This window comes from Poecile atricapillus, chromosome 28 (genome assembly GCF_030490865.1).
Source record: "Poecile atricapillus isolate bPoeAtr1 chromosome 28, bPoeAtr1.hap1, whole genome shotgun sequence".
NCBI classification, from domain to species: domain Eukaryota; kingdom Metazoa; phylum Chordata; class Aves; order Passeriformes; family Paridae; genus Poecile; species Poecile atricapillus.
In genome coordinates, this window is record NC_081276.1 from 2,169,102 (window position 1) to 2,183,021 (window position 13,920).

The window sequence follows — 13,920 nt, forward strand, 5'->3', positions numbered from 1 at the left end:
GGGGCGTTGTCCCCAAGCCAGAACTGGGGACACCACAGGGATGTCCCCATGGCCAGGCTGTGTCCCCAAGGGACAATGAGGGGACAGGCACAGAGGTGGCACCGCTGTCCCCAAAGGACACCAGGGACACCGGGAGATCCCCACGTCACAAACACGGCGGTGCCACCACCCCCTGTCCCCAAGGGTGGGGACAAACCCGGCCAGGGGACACGGAGCAGCCGCCAAGCCGGGCAGGGGGACGGGGACATGCGGGGAAATGGGAATGGGGAAAGGGAAATGGGAAATGGGAAATGGGAATGGGAAATGGGAAATGGGGAAATGGGAAATGGGAAATGGGAATGGGAATGGGAATGGGAATGGGAATGGGAATGGGAATGGGAATGGGAAATGGGAATAGGAATGGGGAATGGGAATGGGAAATGGGAATGGGAAAGGGGAATGGGAAAGGGGATTGGAAAAAGGAAATGGGAATGGGGAAATGGGAAGGGGGAAATGGGAATGGGGAAAGGGAAATGGGAATGGGATTGGAAAAAGGAAATGGGAATGGGAAATGGGAATGGGGAAGGGGAATGGGGTGGGGAAAGGGGAATGGGATTGGAAAAAGGAAATGGGAATGGGAAATGGGAAATGGGAATGGGGAAATGGGAATGGGAAATGGGAATGGGAATGGGAAATGGGAATGGGGAATGGGAATGGGAACTGGGAATGGGAATGGGAATGGGAACTGGGAATGGGAATGGGAATGGGAATGGAAATGGGAATGGGAATGGGAATGGGAATGGGAATGGGAATGGGAATGGGAAATGGGAATGGGAATGGGAAAGGGGAAATGGGAATGGAGAAAAGGAAATGGGAATAGGAAAAGGGAAATGGGAATGGGGAAAGGGGAAAGGGGAAACAGGGAAAATGGGATTGGGAAAGGGTAAATGGGAATGGGAAAGGGGAAATGGGATTGGGAAAAAGGGAATGGGGTGGGGAAAGGGGAAAGGGGAAACAGGGAAAATGGAATTGGGAAAAGGAAAACGGGATTGGGAAAAGGAAAATGGGACTGGGAAAAAGGGAATGGAGTGGAAAAGTGGAAATGGGAATGGGAAACGGAAAATGGGGTGGGAAGGGGGAAATGGGGTGGGAAAGGGGAAATGGGAAACAGCGAAAATGTGATTGGAAAAAGGAAAATGGGATTGGGAAAGGGGAAAGGGGAATGGGAAAAAGGGAATGGGGTGGGAGAAGGTAAAATGGGGTGGGGAAGGGGAAATGGGATTGGGAAAAAGAGAATGGGGTGGAAAAGTGGGAATGGGAATGGGAAACGGAAAATGGGAATGGGAAACGGAAAATGGGGTGGGAAAGGGGAAATGGAATTGGGGAAAGGGAATGGGGCAGGGAAAGGGAAATGGGGTGGGAAAAGGGGAAAAGGGACACGGGAACAAGCCGGGGTAGGGGGTCTCAAGCTCCAGGAATTTAGGATTGCTGCTTCCCAAGCCGGTTTGGGCTTGGAACCTCACCCGGCACCGAGGGACGCGGCGGGGACAGGGCGGGGTGAGGGGGACAGGTGACAGCCACGGTGACATTTCCCGCATTCCCAGGGAACAGCCGGGATTCCCCCCCAGGAACCCAAAACGTGCGGGGGGGAAACACCAAGGGACAAAAATCAGAGCCATGGGGGGGATAAAAAAAACCCCAAAACCCCTTTGGAGACTCCCAGCTCCTTGTGGGGTCTCTAAAAGTCCCCCCAAAGCCACCAGGGGAGTCCCCAGGGTGGGGGACACAGGGGAGGGGACAGGAAGCGGCTGCTGAGGTTCCAAGAGGAGAAACACCAAGGGACAAAAATCAGAGCCCGGGGGGGATAAAAAAAACCCCAAAACCCCTTTGGAGACTCTCAGCTCCTTGTGGGGTCTCTGAAAGTCCCCCCAAAGCCACCAGGGGAGTCCCCAGGGTAGGGGACAAGGGGAGGGGACAGGAAGCGGCTGCTGAGGTTCCAAGAGGAAAAAGGGCCCCCAGCCCCTTTCCGTGTCCCTCCCCGGCTGCAGCTAATCCTAAATTCTGGGAATTTCGGGGAGCGGAAGCCTGGGGCGAGGGACGGTCCCTGCGGTCACTCGGGACGGTCCCTGCGGTCACTCACAGTTTGTCCCTGCAAGCAGCAGAGCGGGCAGGGAGGGAAAACAACAGCGGTTAATGCGCGACCCCCGGGCCGGGCTGGGGGTCAGCGGGGGGGGGACACGGAGGGGACATCCCGGGGACACGGAGGGGACATCCCGGGGACACGGAGGGGATATCCCGGAGACACGGAGGGGACATCCCGGGGACACGGAGGGGACATCCCGGAGACCCTGAGGGGACATCCTGGGGACCCTGAGGGGACATCCTGGGACCCCTCAGGGATATCCCTGAACCCTGAGGGGACATCCCGGGGACCCCGAGGGGACATCCTGGGGACCCTGTGGGAACATCCCTGGGACCCTGAGGGGATATCCGGGGACTCCGAGGGGACATCCTGGGGACCCCGAGGGGACATCCCGGGGACCCTGAGGGGACATCCTGGCACCCCTCAGGGATATCCTGGGGACCCTCAGGGATATCCGGGGACCCCAAAGGGATATCCCGGGACCCCCAAAGGGACATCCTGGGACCCCGAGGGGACATCCTGGGATCCTGAGGGGACATCCTGGGGACCCTGTGGGGACATCCCTGGACCCTGTGGGGACATCCTGGGACCCCAAAGGGACATCCTGGGACCCCAAAGGGACATCCCTGGACCCCACAGGGACATCCCAGGGACCCCGAGGGAACATCCCTGGACTCTGGGGACATCTCTGGGACCCCTCAGGGACATCCTGGGACCCCTCAGGGACATCCCCGGGATCCCACAGGGACACCCCAGGGACCCCGCAGGGACATCCCTGGGACCCCACAGGGACATCTGGGAACCCACAGGGACATCCCCGAGACCCCACAGGGACACCCCAGGGACCCCGCGGGGACATCCCTGGGATCCCACAGGGACATCCCTGGACTCTGGGGACATCCTGGGACCCCAAAGGGACATCCTGGGACCCCTCAGGGATATCCGGGGACCCCTCAGGGACATCTGGGGACCCCTCAGGGACATCCCAGGGACCCCTCAGGGACATCCTGGGACCCCTCAGGGACATCCCCGGGATCCCACAGGGACATCCTGGGACCCCTCAGGGACACCCCAGGATCCCTCAGGGACATCCCTGGACTCTGGGGACATCCTGGGACCCCAAAGGGACATCCCTGAACCCTGTGGGGACGTCCCAGGGACCCTGAGGGGACATCCCTGGACTTTGGGGACATCCTGGGACCCCTCAGGGACATCCTGGGACCCCTCAGGGACATCCTGGGACCCCGAGGGGACATCCCTGGGAACTCGAGGGGACATCCTGGGACCCCGAGGGGACATCCCTGGGAACTCGAGGGGACATCCCTGGACTCTGGGACATCTCCGGGACCCCTCAGGAACATCCCAGGACCCCTCAGGGACATCCCAGGAACCCTCGGGGACATCCCAGGACTCTGGGGCATCCCCGGGACCCCTCAGGGATATCCCAGGATCCCTTGGGGACATCCCAGGGACCCCAAAGGGACATTCCTGGGACCCCTCAGGGATATCTAGGGACCCCTCAGGGACATCCCGAGACCCCTCAGGAACATCCCAGGACCCCTCAGGGACATCTGGGGACCTCTCAGGGACATCCAGGGACCCCACAGGGACATTCCCAGGACCCCTCAGGGACATCCCGGACCCCACAGGAGCAGCTGAGGAGCGCGGGCACATCCTGGAGGGTCCCCTGGGTGGGAATGTCACAGGACCCCCCTGTGGGACCCCCAATTTCTGGACAGTGGGACCCTCAGGTTCTCAGACCCCACGGCAGGACCCCAAATTTTGATTCCCTCGACACCCCCAACTCTCTGAACCCTCAACCATCAAACCCCTCTGCGAGACCCCAAATTTTGGTCCCCTCGACACCTCCAGCTCTCTGAACCCTTTGCGAGACCCCAAATTTTGTTTCCTTTGGCATCTCCAGCTCTCTGAACCCTCAACCTTCAGACTCCTCTGTGAGACCCCAAATCTTTGTCCCCTTGGCACCCCGAGCTCCTCAGACCCCTCTGCAGATCCCCAATTTCTGGACCCCACATCGGGACCCCAAATTTTGGTCCTCTTGACACCTCCAGCTCTCTGAACCTTCAACCTTCAGACCCCACATCAGGACCCCAAATTTTGATTCCCTCGACACCCCGAGCTCCTCAGACCCCTCTGCAGGACCCCCAATTTCTGGTCCCCACATCGGGACCCCAAATTTTGGTTGTCTTGACACCTCCAGCTCTGAACCCTCAACCTTCAAACCCCTCAAGAACCCTCTGCAAGACCCCAAATCTTTGTCCCCTTGACACCCCCAACTCTCTGAACCCTCAACCATCAAACCCCTCTGCAAGACCCCAAATTTTGGTCCTCTTAACACCTCCAGCTCTCTGAACCTTCAACATTCAGACCCCACATCAGGACCCCAAATCTTTGGTCCCCTTGACACCTCCAACTCCTCAGACCCCTCTGCAGGACCCCCAATTTCTGGACCCCACATCGGGACCCCAAATTTTGTTTCCTTTGGCATCTCCAGCTCTCTGAACCCTCAACCTTCAGACCCCTCTGTGAGACCCCAAATCTTTGTCCCCTTGGCACCCCGAGCTCCTCAGACCCCTCTGCAGGACCCCCAATTTCTGGACCCCACATCGGGACCCCAAATCTTTGGTTCCTTTGACACCTCCAGTTCTGAACCTTCAACCTTCAGACCCCTCTGTGAGACCCCAAATCTTTGGTCCCCTCGACATCTCCAGCTCTTTGAACCCTCTGTGAGACCCCAAATTTTGTTTCCTTTGGCATCTCCAGCTCTGAACCCTCAACCTTCAGACCCCTCTGTGAGACCCCAAATTTTGTTTCCTTTGGCATCTCCAGCTCTCTGAACCCTCAACCATCAAACCCCTCTGCAAGACCCCAAATTTTGGTTCTCTTGACACCTCCAGCTCTCTGAACCTTCAACCTTCAAACCCCGCTCCAGGACCCCAAATCTTTGGTTCCTTTGGCATCTCCAACTCTTTGGATCCTCAACCTTCAAACCCCTCTGCAAGACCCCAAATCTTCCCTTCCCCACCCCCAATTCTCCTCCCCTCACCACCCCCCATCTCCCCCACATCACCCCCAGCCCCAACCCCACAGCACCAACCCGACAAACCCAACAAAACCCCCCCAAAAAACCAAAAATGTCCCACAGGAGGGTCCCACCCTGACCACGAGGGGGTCTCCCAACCCACCCAGTCCACATTTGTCACCTCCTCAGCCCCACATCCCCATTCCCACATCCTCAGCCCCACATCCTCAGCCTCACATCCCCATTCCCACATCCTCAGCCCCACCAGGGACCCCCATCCTCAGCCTCACATCCCCAGCTCCACATCCTCAGCCTCATCAGGGACCCCCAGCCCCACATCCTCAGCCCCACCTCCTCAGCCTCACATCCCCAGCCCCACATCCTGAGCCCCACATCATCAGCCCCACCAGGGACCCCCAGCCCCACATCCCCAGCCCCACATCCTCAGCCTCACATCCCCAGCCCCACATCCTCAGCCTCACCAGGGACCCCCAACCCCACATCCCCAGCCCCACAGCCTCAGCCCCACATCCCCAGCCCCACATCCTCAGCCTCACCAGGGACCCCCCAACCCCACATCCCCAGCCCCACATCCTCAGCCCCAAATCCTGAGCCCCACCAGGGACCCCCATCCCCAGCCTCACATCCCCAGCCCCACATCCTCAGCCCCACATCCTCAGCCCCACATCCTCAGCCTCACATCCTCAGCCCCACATCCCCAGCCCCACATCCCCATTCCCACATCCTCAGCCCCACATCCTCAGCCCCACATCCTCAGCCTCACATCCTCAGCCCCACATCCCCAGCCCCACATCCTCAGCCCCACATCCTCAGCCCCACCTCCTCAGCCCCACCAGGGACCCCATCCTCAGCCCCACATCCTCAGCCCCACCAGGGACCCCTATCCCCACATCCTCAGCCTCACCAGGGACCCTCATCCCCAACCCCACATCCCCAGCCCCACCTCCTCAGCCCCACATCCTCAGCCCCACATCCCCAACCCCACATCCCCTTCCCCACATACCCAGCCCCACATCCTCAGCCTCACATCCCCAGCCCCACCTCCTCAGCCCCACCAGGGACCCCCATCCCCACCAGGGACCCCCAGCCCCACATCCTCAGCCTCACCTCCCCAGCCCCACATCCCCAGCCCCACATCCTCAGCCTCACCTCCTCAGCCCCACCAGGGCCCCCATCCCCACCAGGGACCCCCAGCCCCACATCCTCAGCCTCACCTCCTCAGCCCCACATCCTCAGCCCCACCAGGGACCCCCAACCCCACATCCTCAGCCCCACAACCTCAGCCCCACATCCTCAGCCTCACCAGGGACCCCCAACCCCACATCCTCAGCCCCACAACCTCAGCCCCACCAGGGACCCCCAACCCCACATCCTCAGCCCCACAACCTCAGCCCCACCAGGGACCCACATCCTCAGCCCCACATCCTCAGCCCCACATCCCCAACCCCACATCCTCAGCCCCACCAGGGACCCCCAACCCCACATCCTCAGCCCCACATCCTCAGCCTCACCAGGGACCCCCAACCCCACATCCCCAGCCCCACAGCCTCAGCCTCACATCCCCAGCCCCACCTCCTCAGCCTCACCAGGGACCCCCATCCCCAACCCCACATCCTCAGCCCCACCAGGGACCCCCATCCCCACCAGGGACCCCCATCCTCAGCCCCACATCCTCAGCCCCACATCCTCAGCCTCACCAGGGACCCCCAACCCCACATCCCCTTCCCCCCACATCCTCAGCCTCACATCCTCAGCCCCACCAGGGCCCCCCATCCCCACCAGGACCCCCCATCCCCACCAGGGCCCCCCATCCTCAGCCCCACCTCCTCAGCCCCACCTCCTCAGCCCCACCAGGGCCCCCATCCCCACCAGTGACCCCCATCCCCACCAGGGCCCCCATCCCCAGCAGGAACCCCCCACCCTCACCGAGGACCCCTCACCTCTCGCAGACGCGCACGGTCCAGGCGGCGATGATCCATGAGGAGATGCTGAAGACCAGCAGCACGGTGCCGGGGCAGATGGTCATCAGCGTCTTCATGACGAAGCGCGTGTTGAAGTTGATCTTGTTGAGGGCGCCGATGCTGCGCGAGGAGGCGTCGGTGAAGAGCTTGCTGTGCAGCAGCATGACGCGGCCGATCAGGTAGAGGCGCAGGAACATGGGGATGGACAGGATGATGTCCACGTCGGCGTGGGCCACCGAGGCCGCGTAGGTGAAGGCCAGGCGGGCGGTCCAGGTGAACAGGTACTGGCCGGGGATGGGGTGGATGGCGCACACCAGCAGCTCCAGGGAGATGAAGAAGATGCGCTCGTAGGTCATGGCGATGCGCCAGTCGTCCGCGCCGTTGTCCACCATGAACAGCTGGGGTGGGTGGAGGGTTAATGGAAGTTAATTAGATGGGTTGGTTTGGTTAATTGGGATTTTTTTATTAAGTTAATAAATAAAAATTAGTGAATTAAAGTTAAATGGGTTCATTTGGTTAATTGGAATTTTTTATTAAGTTGAGAAATATAATAGTGAATTAAAGTTAAATGGGTTGGTTTGGTTAATTGGGATTTTTTATTAAGTTGATAAATATAACAGTGAACTGAAGTTAAATGGTTTGATTTGGTTGAAGGAAAATTTTTATTAAGTTAATAAATAATGATTTAATTATATTTATTTTAATTATAATTATATTTTATATAATTATTATATATATATTAATTATAATTATATATTTTATTATATTATATATATGGTATAATATATATTATATATTATATATATTAATTATAATTATAATTATAATATATATTTTATATAATTATTTATATATTTTCGATTTTTTATATTTTTATATATTTTATTTTATTAATTATAATTATATTTATTTGATTAATAATAGTGAATTAAAGTTAAATGGGTTGGTTTGGTTAACTGGAATTTTTTTGTAAGTTAAATAAAAATTAATAAGTTAAATGGGTTGGTTTGGTTAATTGGGATTTTTTTGTAAGTTAATAAATAAAAATTAGTGAATTAAAGTTAAATGGGTTGGTTTGGTTAATTGGGATTTTTTTGTTAAGTTGATAAATAAAAATTAATAAGTTAAATGGGTTGGTTTGGTTAATTGGAATTTTTTATTAAGTTAATAAATAATTATTTAATTATATTCATTTTAATTATGATTATATTTTATATTATTATTATATATTAATTATAATTATCATTATTATATACTTTATTATATATATTATATATTATATTATATATATTTTATATAATATATTAATTATAATTATAATTATTATGTATATTTTATATAATTATTTATATATTTTATATATTTTTATTTTTATATATTTTATTTTATTAATTATAATTATATTTATTTGATTAATAATAGTGAATTAAAGTTAAATGGGTTGGTTTGGTTAATTGGGATTTTTTTATTAAGTTGATAAATAAAAATTAATAAGTTAAATGGGTTGATTTGGTTAATTGGAATTTTTTATTAAATTAATAAATATAAATCAGTAAATTAAAGTTAAATGGGTTGATTTGGTTAATTGGAATTTTTATTAAATTAATAAATAAAAATTAGTGTATTAAAGTTAAATGGGTTGATTTGGTTAAATGAAATGTTTATTAAATTCATTAATAAAATGATTAAATTTATTAATAAAATAGTGAATTAAAGTTAAATGGGTTGGTTTGGTTAACTGGGATTTTTTTGTAAGTTAATAAGTAAAAATTAATAAGTTAAATGGGTTGGTTTGGTTAATTGGGATTTCTTTATTAAGTTAATAAGTAAAAATTAATAAATTAAAGGTGAATGGGTTCATTTGGTTAATTGGAATTTTTATTGAATTAATAAATAAAATAGTGAATTAAAGTTATATGGGTTGGTTTGGTTAATTGGAATTTTTTATTAAGTTAATAAGTAAAAGTTGGTGAATTAAAGTTAAATGGGTTGAATTGGTTAAATGAAATGTTCATTAAATTAATAAATAAAAAATAATGAATTAAAATTACATGGGTTGAATGAAATGTTTATTAAATTAATAAATATAAAAATTAGTGAATTAAAGTTAAGTGGGTTGAATTGGTTAAGTTAATTTTTTATTAAATTAATAAATAAATTTGTGAATTAAAGTTAAATGGGTTGATTTGGTTGAATGAAATGTTTATTAAATTAATTAATAAAAAATAATGAATTCAAATTAAATGTATTTATTAGTGTATTTATTAGAATCATATCTATATATAATTATGTATATTATTGTATGTAATATAATATAATATATATAATGTATATAATATAATATATATAATATATAATTGTATGTGTTATATACCATATAATTATATATAATATTATATATATTATACATATTCTAAACTATTATATATACTATTATATATTATATATAGTTATATTATATTATATTATATTATATTATATTATATTATATTATATTATATTATATTATATTATATTATATTATATTATATTATATTATATTATATTATATTATATTATATTATATTATTATTACTAATATTATTATTACTAATATTATTACTACAATTATTATTATTATTACTATTATTACTATTATTTCACATGAAAGTTTTTTCTTCCATTCCACACCTTTTTTATTTCTCTTTTCTCCCTCCCTCTTTAACGAGTTCTTTCAGCACAAAAACTGATTTCTTTTCAAGAAAAAAACAATTTCATTTCAAGATAAACCAATTTCTTTTCAAGAAAACTGATTTCTTTTCAAGATAAACTGATTTATTTTCAAGAAAACCGATTTATTTTCAAGATAAACCAACTTCTTGTCAAGAAAACCGATTTCTTTTCAGAATAAACCAATTTATTTTCAGGAAAACCGATTTCTTGTCAAGAAAACCGATTTATTTTCAAGATAAACCGATTCCTTTTCAAGAAAAAACCTATTTATTTTCAAGAAAACCTATTTCTTTTCAAGAAAACCAATTTCTTTTCAAGATAAACCAATTTCTTTTCAAGAAAACCGATTTCTTGTCAAAAAAACCGATTTCTTTTCAAGATAAACAGATTTCTTTTCGAGATAAACCAATTTCTTTTCAAGAAAAAAACTATTTATTTTCAAGATAAACCGACTTCTTGTCAAGAAAACCGATTTCTTTTCAGAATAAACCGATTTATTTTCAAGAAAACCGATTTCTTTTCAAGAAAAAAATGATTTATTTTCAAGATAAACCGACTTCTTGTCAAGAAAACCGATTTCTTTCAAAGATAAACTGATTTCTTGTCAAGAAAACCGATTAATTTTCAAGAAAACCGATTTATTTTCAAGAAAACCGATTTCATTTCAAGAAAACCGATTTATTTTAAAGATAAACCCATTTCTTTTCAAGATAAACTGATTTCTTGTCAAGAAAACTGATTTCTTTTAAAGATAAACCAATTTTTTTTCAAGGTAAACTGATTCCTTTTCAAGAAAAAACCTATTTATTTTCAAGAAAACCAATTTCTTGCCAAGAAAACCGATTTATTTTCAGAATAAACCGATTTATTTTCAAGATAAACCGATTTCTTTTCAAGAAAAAAATGATTTATTTTCAAGATAAACCGACTTCTTGTCAAGAAAACCGATTTCTTTCAAAGATAAACCGATTTCTTGTCAAGAAAACCGATTAATTTTCAAGAAAAATCCGATTTCTTTTCAAGAAAAAAACGATTTCTTGTCAAGAAAACCGATTTCTTTTCAAGAATAAACCGATTCATTTTCAAGAAAACCGATTTATTTTCAAGAAAACCGATTTATTTCCATTCCCCATCTCCACTCCTGGCCGCACCTGGATCTCCCTGGCGTGGTACATGACGATGAGCCCCAGCAGGATCAGCGTGGAGAGGCTGATCAAGCACTTGAGCGCGAAGGAATACGACGACTCCTGCGGGGAAACCGCGACCACCGTGAACCCCACGGGACCCCCGGAGCCCCCCGAGCCTTCCCCGAGCCCCCCAAACCTTGGTGTAGACCCCCCAGGAGAGCTCGGTCTCGGTGACCATCACCACGATGCCGAACATGCCGAAGATGAGCGCGTAGTCGCTCAGCCGCTTGCGCTTCTCGAAGAGCGCGCGCCGGTGGCCCAGCTTGTAGCCGATGTTCTGGTTCCGCCGCGGTTCCTCCCGTGCCGGGGGCAGCGGCTCGGCGCCAGGATCGGTGCCCGCGGGATGCTCCGGTTGGGACACCACCACCTGCAGAGCGGGGCTGGGGCGCGGCGGCGGCGTTTCGCCGTCCGGGGGTCGCGGGGCGTGGCCGGAGGAGCTCGGGGGGACGCGGGGCCGTGTCACCCCCCCATTGTGGGGACAGCTGCTCATGGCTCGGCTGGGGACGGCGCCGGGAGATCCCGCATGGCTCGGCCCAGAGGGGGTGACCTGCGGGACAGGGGACATGTCCTGTCGGTGGGGACACGTCCTGTCCTGGCCATGGGGACACTTCCTGGCCATGGGGACACGTCCTGTCCTGGCCATGGGGACACTTCCTGGCCATGGGGACACGTCCTGTCCTGGCCCTGGGGACACGTCCTGGTCATGGGGACACGTCCTGTCCTGGCCATGGGGACACGTCCTGTCTGTGGGGACACGTCCTGTCCTGGCCATGGGGACACGTCCTGTCCTGGCATTGGGGACACGTCCTGTTGGTGGGGACACATCTTGGCCATGGGGACACGTCCTGTCCTGGCCATGGGGATACGTCCTGTTGGTGGGGACACGTCCTGGTCATGGGGACACATCCTGTCTGTGGGGACACGTCCTGTTGGTGGGGACACGTCCTGTCCTGGCCATGGGACACGTCCTGGCCATGGGGACACGTCCTGTCCTGGCATTGGGGACACGTCCTGTCTGTGGGGACACATCTTGGCCATGGGGACACATCCTGTCCTGGCCATGGGGACACTTCCTGGCCATGGGGACACGTCCTGGTCATGGGGACACGTCCTGTCTGTGGGGACACGTCCTGTCCTGGCCATGGGGACACGTCCTGTCTGTGGGGACACATCTTGGCCATGGGGACACGTCCTGTCCTGGCCATGGGGACACGTCCTGGCCATGGGGACATGTACTGGCCGTGGGGACACGTCCTGGCCATGGGGACATGTACTGGCCATGGGGACACGTCCTGTCCTGGCCATGGGGACACGTCCTGGTCATGGGGACATGTACTGGCCATGGGGACACGTCCTGTCCTGGCCATGGGGACACGTCCTGGTCATGGGGACATGTACTGGCCATGGGGACACGTCCTGTCCTGGCCATGGGGACACGTCCTGTCCTGGCATTGGGGACACGTCCTGTCTGTGGGGACACATCTTGGCCATGGGGACACGTCCTGTCCTGGTCATGGGGACACGTCCTGGCCATGGGGACATGTACTGGCCATGGGGACACGTCCTGTCCTGGCAATGGGGACAGGTCCTGGCCATGGGGACACTTCCTGGCCATGGGGACACGTCCTGTCCTGGCAATGGGGACACGTCCTGTCCTGGCCGTGGGGACACGTCCTGTCCTGGCCATGGGACACGTCCTGGCCATGGGGACATGTACTGGCCATGGGGACATGTCCTGGCCATGGGGACACGTCCTGTCCTGGCCATGGGACACGTCCTGGCCATGGGGACACGTCCTGGCCATGGGGACATGTCCTGGCCATGGGGACACATCCTTTCCTGGCCATGGGGACACTTCCTGGCCATGGGGACACGTCCTGGCCATGGGGACACTTCCTGGCCATGGGGACACGTCCTGGGACGTGTCCTGCCCCTGCTCTGCCCAGAGGGGGTGACCTGCGGGACAGGGGACACGCGCAGGGGACAAAGAGTGGGTGGCCGGGATGGGGACGTTGGTGTCACGAAAGGATTTGGGTGACGGTTGCTGGAGAGGTGAGGTGGCCTCGGTGGGGGTGGTGGTGATGTGAACTGGCCCTGGGGACACGTCCTGTCCTGGCCCTGGGGACACATCCTGGCCATGGGGACACGTCCTGTCCTGGCCATGGGGACACGTCCTGTCCTGGCCATGGGGACACATCCTGGCCATGGGGACACGTCCTGTCCTGGCCATGGGGACATGTACTGTCCATGGGGACACGTCCTGTCCTGTCTGTGGGGACACATCCTGTCCTGGCCATGGGGACACGTCCTGGTCATGGGGACACGTCCTGTCCTGGCCATGGGGACATGTACTGTCTGTGGGGACACATCCTGGCCATGGGGACACATCCTGTCCATGGGGACACGTCCTGTCTGTGGGGACACGTCCTGGCCATGGGGACACGTCCTGTCCATGGGGACACGTTTTGTCCATGGTGACACGTCCTGTCCTGGCCATGGTGACACGTCCTGCCTAGCGGTGACCACAGGTGCGTGTCCCTCCCGCGGGGGGCGTTGGTGACACTCGTGTCGCTCCTGCGGGGCCGTGCCCGTGTCCCGCCCGTGTCCCGCCACACCGCGACCCCCGCTCCGCGTCCCCGTGTCCTGCCCACGGAACCGCGTCCCGCCCCCCTCGCTGCGGACACCGGGACACCGGGACACCGCGGCCACCGGGACACCGCGGCCACCCCCCCTGCACCCCCCCCCCCGCCGCTGTCCCCTGTCCCCTGTCCCCTGTCCCCTGTCCCCTGTCGCCTGTCCCCTCCCCGCAGCCGCGGGACATCTCCGGTCCCGAGCCGCAGCCGCGCGTCCCCGCCAGCCCCCAGCGCGCCGCTC

The 13,920-nt window shown here is 51.8% G+C and overlaps 1 protein-coding gene across 5 annotated transcripts in view; it reads right to left on the reverse strand.

Moving 5' to 3' along the window:
* The window catches only part of KCNN1 (potassium calcium-activated channel subfamily N member 1), a 36,812-nt gene that overhangs the window by 9,345 nt on the left and 13,547 nt on the right, over nucleotides 1-13,920 (reverse strand). For 3 of the 5 annotated variants that reach the window (XM_058858894.1, XM_058858895.1, XM_058858896.1), the window contains 3 exons: nucleotides 11,183-11,593; nucleotides 11,011-11,106; nucleotides 7,127-7,545 (listed from right to left, as the gene is read on the reverse strand). In XM_058858894.1, coding sequence (XP_058714877.1) covers nucleotides 7,127-7,545; nucleotides 11,011-11,106; nucleotides 11,183-11,536 — 869 coding nt within the window. In that variant the 5' untranslated portion in view covers nucleotides 11,537-11,593. Of the gene's footprint in view, nucleotides 1-7,126; nucleotides 7,546-11,010; nucleotides 11,107-11,182; nucleotides 11,594-13,002; nucleotides 13,271-13,920 lie in introns of those variants that run through there. The other 2 variants (XM_058858893.1, XM_058858897.1) reach the window with 2 other exon arrangements.